This window comes from Tiliqua scincoides, chromosome 9, assembly GCF_035046505.1.
Source record: "Tiliqua scincoides isolate rTilSci1 chromosome 9, rTilSci1.hap2, whole genome shotgun sequence".
NCBI lineage: Eukaryota > Metazoa > Chordata > Lepidosauria > Squamata > Scincidae > Tiliqua > Tiliqua scincoides.
Genome location: NC_089829.1, coordinates 25,520,558 through 25,527,010, shown reverse-complemented (window position 1 = coordinate 25,527,010; position 6,453 = coordinate 25,520,558). Strand labels below are relative to the sequence as shown.

The window sequence follows — 6,453 nt, the reverse complement described above, 5'->3', positions numbered from 1 at the left end:
GGGGTAAGGGAACAAATGTACCTTTACCCCATGTAAAGATCCAGCCTACTCAATTGGGTTACTCAGGTCTGTGACAGCTAGACCGAGTAGCCCCATGTAGGGCTTTCAGTTCTGGGATGGGGGATAGGATGCAGCAAAGTCCTGGTCAGCCATCCCTCCCTCCCTCCCAGAAGTGACCACCCCCTTCCTGCCCTTCTCTGTCCTGAAACATTCCCTCCCCACCTCCATTCTGCCCTCCCCCCAGCTCTCCGGTAGCTGCCCTGGCAGTTGTCAGGCAGGATGCAGCATCTGTGGAATGTCACAGATCTTCCCACTGGCACTGCTTACTTGTGCCGTGTCCAAAGGTGTTTTACAGTGCTTTTATGACACCTAACATCAGTGCTCACACGTATAGGATTGGGTTGCCTGTCTGATCTCCCACAATCTTCGACAATCAAGTACCTAAATAATTGTTTTAGGCATAACTACAACAATGGCAACACTGCAAACATACACACTATTAAGCCATAGCAAGATTGCACCTTTTTGCACTGAAATAGGCAGAAGCAAAGTGTGATGTGTATATGGCTATGCAGTTGTATCAGGGCTCTAATTTCCACGTCAAAAGGCAAATAAGTGCGCAATCCTAACCCACTTTCCAGCACTGACCTAAGGGCAATGCAGCTCCAAGGTAAGGGAACAAACATTTCCTTACTTTGAGGAGGCCTCTGTGACTGCCACCCAACTGCGGAATGCAATACGTGCCCCATTGGCAAAGCTATGCCAGTACTGGAAAGTTGGTGAGGATCTGGGCAAAGTCTATTGCCTATGTTGCCATCTGCATCCCAAAGACCCAAAATGAGAGGAGCATTTCTGACGTGCAGGTCCTGAACTGCTAGCAGAGTGCGAGTCACTGTGTTTATGACCTGTGCACCAGCCCCACCTCATGGGAGTGTGTCAGAATATTAACATTAGTTCATTTATCAGATAGTTTCTGCTGCCATGGCTTGGAAACCCCAGCTGCTGATGGAACACAAGTTAGCACACAAAAAAGGCCTCCAGTATTTTTCCAATTAAATGCAAGTCTTCTCAAACCCACTTGGTGAGTCACAACCTGATGTTTGGTGGGTCCTGGCTCGGGCCCTCCCACCCAACCGTATGTCTGGTTGGCTCCAAATTGGAGCCCCCCAGACACAACTGGAAGCTGCACCAGGCCTCCAGAAGCAGCCAGAAAGTCACTTCTGATTTACTTCCAGGTTCATGAAGATGACATCTGGTTGCTTCCAGAGGTGGGTTGTGGCCTCCTCCACCACATAACAGGTGGGTTGCGGGGGGACAGTTTGAGAACCCCTGATTAAATTTGGTAATTCAGGCAACTAGAACTTACTTCAAAACCAACTTAAAAAGTAAGATATTGAGGCCAAACAACAAGATGATCACAACACATCTTTTTAAACCGCAACTTTTAATCTTGCTGCGCATATTTTGCATTTTTGAATAGCCAGATACACAAGACATGCACTCTCTTGGGACCAGTTTTCCCACCAGAAGTGCAATTTCTGCAAATCAGCCTAAAGGAACACAGCAGAGCTGGAGTTTAACCTTTGCAAATGTCACTAACCATTACAGCCTACACACTGAAAACATTCTAGGACAAACTGAAGAAACTGTTCAAGTAAACCAGACATTTATTAAGATTCCTCACTCAGAGTGCTTGTTGCCCCAATACACAGAAGCAATGAGGTCACATGGAGATAATGGAATAGTTTCAAAAATTCAAGCCAGGACAGGACTGGTGATCCCTGTAGCACTTATTTTTTCCATTCGTTCTTGTCGTAGTCCCACTTGGCTGAGAAGCCTTCAATGGGGTTCACTCTCATGTCGAGCATCCTTTTGGTCTGCATGGCCACCCACTCCTCCGAAAAAGTATGAGGGATAGGCATTATCACTGCAATTGAAAGACATATGACAGTAATTCAGGCAGCTCTAAATGGTCAACAGTCAATACCAAGATCTACCCTTTTGTCAACATAAGATTGGGTCCCCCAAAGTGTGCAGAGCATGAGCCTTTCGGGGACAGAAGCTCAATGAGAGGACATAGCTCAGTTGCAGAAAACCTGCCTTGCGCCACATGCAATCCCTGGTAGTATCTGCAGGCAGGGCCCTATCTGAAACCCTGAAGAGCTAACACTGCCAGTCAATGTAGACAACACTGATCTAGGTGGACCAGTGTTCCAATTCTATTGAAGAAGCTTCACACAGTCATCCAACATCTGTTACCAGGCTTAAATTCCTGGAAATAGACCAAATTCCACACAGCTCAAAAGTTGAGCATCTCACCGATGTTACCAGCCCAGTACATTTGAAAACCACCTCTGTCTTAAGAACAACCAAGGAAAATCCCAACACATTTCACCTAGACTTGGGAAGTGGGAACAGGGATTGTCAACACTCAATTTACTGCAAGGCAGCCTGAGAGATTCTGCAGCATAACAGAAAGGAATTTTCCTATACATTAGTAAAAAGTCAGTTCTTCGGTCATCTATGATGAATAAGATTCATCTCATGTTACAACAGATTAGTGGGAGTCCCACGGGGGGGGGGGGTGTAGCATTTGGAGGTCTAACATATTAGTACCTAGGCTAACAATATTTGTTGATTTCTTTGTGAAACTTTGTAAATTCATCTGCTTCACATGTGTCCCAACAGAGGCAGTTTCAGGAAGTTCAGCCTCTTCACCTTTTAAAAAAACTGAAAAATAAACCTTTGCTGGTATGTGTTCATAAAGGACACGGGGCAGCTATGAATCCACTAGAAGTTTAGAAACTGGAACTGAAATCAATGCCACTGTAACAGCAGCATCTGCACCCCGACTTCACTCTTCTCATCCAATGATTGCCTACCCCATTATGTTACCATCAGCCTGCTGGCTGGGATAGAATGGGCAGAGCATGCAACTTTGGCCCTCTTTGATCAGTATGAATTGTTTGTTTCTGGGTTCAAGTGATGGTTCTTACCCTTAATAAATTCCCAATGGCTTGGAAGATATGCATCTTTAAAAACTACCTGTTCCCATATACTCTGCTAAACTTCTGTGATAGCAACACTCTATGGATGTCCTCCATCAGAGCTTTATCACTACACAGAAGATTTAAAAAACAAACATAAAAAGGGGTGTCTAGGAGATCTCCACAGGGGGGACACTGCACAAGCCTGGTGCCACCACTACCTAAACCCCATCTCGAATTCCAGACTCTCACAGAACTAGATGAAGAGCAGGGCCAGATTCCAATCTAAAGTAGCACCACATTCCAGTGGAATCAGTCAATTACCAAGTCACTTGGTTCTACATTATTTATAGAGTTATGTGCTGGTGCAAACATATCTGCATGAGTAATGAATTCTGTCCATCAGATATGCTCCTTAACTCAAGGAGCAATGCATCATTAGGAATTAAGATGCACACTTCTCATTGGAGGTTCTTTGCAGGTGCTGCCTTAAACAATTAAAGTCTCCTTAATTGTAAATTACTTACTATACTTCTTCTGCCAAATAACAAGGAAGCCAGTTAAGCCCACAAAGAAGAGGATCCCACCAACAATGGTTTTCCATTCAGCAGATCCCTTGTTCATTTCAGCATAGGTCTCATGGAATTTGATGCGGTACACTGCAAATAGAAAACAATTGTCTGTTTCAAACAGTTTGAGACACTCAAGAAATACAACTGCTCAGAGCCCAACAACTGACTGCATCAAATGTTTGTGCATTTAAGTTAGTCAACCCAAACCCCTTGTCTTGCCCCTCTTGCTTCTCCCCACACTGGTTGTTCCCCACAACCATACTTACAAGCAACCTTCTCATCAACAGAAAGGGCACTCCATGATGCCTTCTCTTTTTCCTTCAGGGCTTTTTGCTCAGAAGACAGACTTTTTGCATAAGCAATCTCTGGCAAAGGAACATCCCGACGGTCAACATAATTTGGTAGACTGAAATCCTCCGTTTTCACAATACCTGTTGGACATGCAAAACAGAGACCCAGACAAATGAGATTCCAAACTTCCTGATAGTGTTAACAACAAAATAAAGGCATCAAAGCTGCATTTCTGCCCAGACGTTTCTTCCTGAATTATTACTAGTGAAAGGAAAGTCCATACTGCCAGAAGAGCCAGTCTTCTTACTTCAAGCCCATTCCTTTCATAAAAAGAAAACAGAAAGTAGCACAGGGGAAAAACACTGCTGAATTGGAAAGCAGCAGACCAATTCAGAGAGCTGAATTAAGACTAAGAGATACAGATGCAAATCTGTATTCAGCTGTGCAATTCCTTGGAAACACAAGGGAAAGTCACTACCTATCACCAGGGCATAATTCCACCCTGGACAAAAGCTTATTCCATTATTTCCCTGCTTAAGGACTGCTGACCCCAGGAACACTCAGCTAACCCCAACTCATCTTTTCAGCACCACTTCCATTTTCCCAGGCTTTTAGTAGATACATTTTTTTTAACTCTGCAAGGCTGCTTGCTGTCTTATTGAAGTTGTATTGCTGTTTTAATGTTGCTTTCAAATTGTTGTGGTTTTTTATTTGACCCTATCTTACATTACTAATAAATGCTGTTTTTTAATACAAATCTGTAGATCCATTTCAAAGTCTTGGCTGAAAAGAAGCCCAAGAACTTTTTAAAAGTAAAAAAATAAAGTTTCATAGAGATACTAGAACAGGAAAATTGTAACACACTTTATATGCCAAAATGTTCTAGATAAGAGATAAAAATAATTTATATTTGCATGCGATACAAACTGTATATCTTATAAGGATACTGCATATCTTAAAGCATCTGTAAGATACAACATACAACAACAACAACAGGTATTTATATACCGCCTTTCTTGGTCTTTATTCAAGACTTTATTCAAGGCGGTTTACATATGCAGACTTAACTTAAATCCCTTATTAAATAGGGATTTTTACAATTGAAAGAAGGTTCTTTCTTTCAAGAACCACTACATTCAGGTGTTTCATTCTGATCTGGCTTCACATTCTGGCCTCCATCCTCCCACGCTCAGAGCAGATGGAATTGCTCGGCTTCAGCTTGTCAGCTGCTTTAAGGTCACACGGTGCCAGTGGCCTCGAACTGGCGACCTTGTGGATGTTATCTTCAGGCAGATGAAAGCTCTACCCTCTAGACCAGACCTCCTACCCGTACATACAAGAGAATTATGCTGCCAGCTTACCATGCTCATGCGCTCTCACACAGACTGAAGTGGAAATGGCCCGTTTGCCAAGAAGGCTAAATGCCCTAGAAGCCAACATCCTGAAAAGAAAAGGTCAACTGTTATACATCAGAATTTCTCATAAATCCATCCAATCCAGACCTTCATTTAAGTTGCAACTGCTGTTCCCTGCTCAAAAGTCACCACTCTACAACCAAAACAATGAGAGCTATTCTAATCTGCCTACCTCTCTTCATGCAGGAGGGTTCCCCCACACAGAGAGGGAGGCAGATTCACCTTTTCTCAAACATTGCCTTAGACTTTGAGTGAGGTTCACCTACTCATTCCATCTTCCCACCTATGCAGGGCAAAGCACCACCCTCTCTCCCACCAGAAACTTGCCCTGCCCTGCAGCTCTGCATGCCGCATTTTCAGCTCTGTGTTCTCAGTGGCGACTGAGCTCGGTGCTACACAAACCACCTGAAATTGGTTCATGACCCACCCAGTGGGTCTAGATCCACAGCTTGAGAAACACTGCTTTAGACTTTGTGTGAGGTTCACCCACTCATCCCATCTTCCCACCTAGACAGGGCAAAGCACTGTGCCTCTCTCCCACTGGGAAGCCATCCTGCCCAGCCTCTCTGCAACCTATATTCTCAGCTGTGTGTTTTCAGTAGCAGCTGAGCTCGGTGCGATGCGACCCACCCCAAAGTGGCTCGCGACCCATCTATTGAGAAACACTGAAACAGGACATGAGTATGAGAAAGGCGAGTCTGGGGCAGAGCCCCCCAAGGCTGCAGGCACAGGAGGGCCTTTCCCAGCCCTACCTGGAAATGCCACCAGGTACTGACCAGGGCCACCCACTGAGCTGCACAGCCTCCCTCCCTCCACCAAGGGATGCTCCGAGCTCTCCCGTCTCCTAGGCAACCACGGGATGCTCCCACTCGCCCTCCCGTCTCCTAGGCAACGGGAGGCTCCCTCACCTACCCCGTCACCGCTCGTGTCCTCTAAGCCTAGCGACGGAGGGCAGGAGCAGGCAAGGAGAGAAAGCGGAAGCGCAAGGCACGACGGGAGAGGCCGCGCAACTGCCCGGCGAGCAAGAGCCACGCCAGGCGGAAGCGCGCATAGAGCTAGTAAAGTCCAGAGTGACATGAGACTCTATGGGGTGCTTCCGGGTTTTCTCAAGGATTTCTTGTCTTCCCACTTCTCTGAGCACCGACGAGAGAGGCTGACCCCGGGGAACAAGGGGCACTGCAGGGTTAG

General features: G+C 45.5%; 1 protein-coding gene across 2 annotated transcripts; it reads right to left on the bottom strand.

Annotated features, from left to right (window-relative positions):
- Positions 1-1,649: 1,649 nt before the first annotated feature.
- On the bottom strand, positions 1,650-6,284 carry COX4I1 (cytochrome c oxidase subunit 4I1). 2 transcript variants are annotated; one of them, XM_066637312.1, is made up of 5 exons: positions 6,178-6,284; positions 5,212-5,291; positions 3,826-3,990; positions 3,515-3,646; positions 1,650-1,927 (listed from the first exon to the last, which is right to left on the bottom strand). In XM_066637312.1, exons 2-5 carry the CDS (start codon positions 5,288-5,290, stop codon positions 1,791-1,793), a joined length of 513 nt encoding a protein of 170 aa, XP_066493409.1. In that variant the 5' UTR covers position 5,291; positions 6,178-6,284; the 3' UTR covers positions 1,650-1,790. The 2 variants fall into 2 exon arrangements, with proteins under 2 accessions (XP_066493409.1, XP_066493408.1); XM_066637311.1 differs by having other exon boundaries at positions 6,174-6,281.
- Between the last annotated feature and the right edge of the window lie 169 nt (positions 6,285-6,453).

What these genes read in the sequence shown, in the direction of transcription:
- COX4I1 (XM_066637312.1), bottom strand. Translation starts at nt 5,290, where the DNA reads ATGTTGGCTTCTAGGGCATTTAGCCTTCTTGGCAAACGGGCCATTTCC. An exon ending in TGTGAGAGCGCATGAGCATG is followed by an intron (nt 3,991 to 5,211) that starts GTAAGCTGGCAG and finishes CATGTCCAACAG; the next exon opens with GTATTGTGAAAACGGAGGAT. An exon ending in TATTTGGCAGAAGAAGTATA is followed by an intron (nt 1,928 to 3,514) that starts GTAAGTAATTTA and finishes TTTCAATTGCAG; the next exon opens with TGATAATGCCTATCCCTCAT.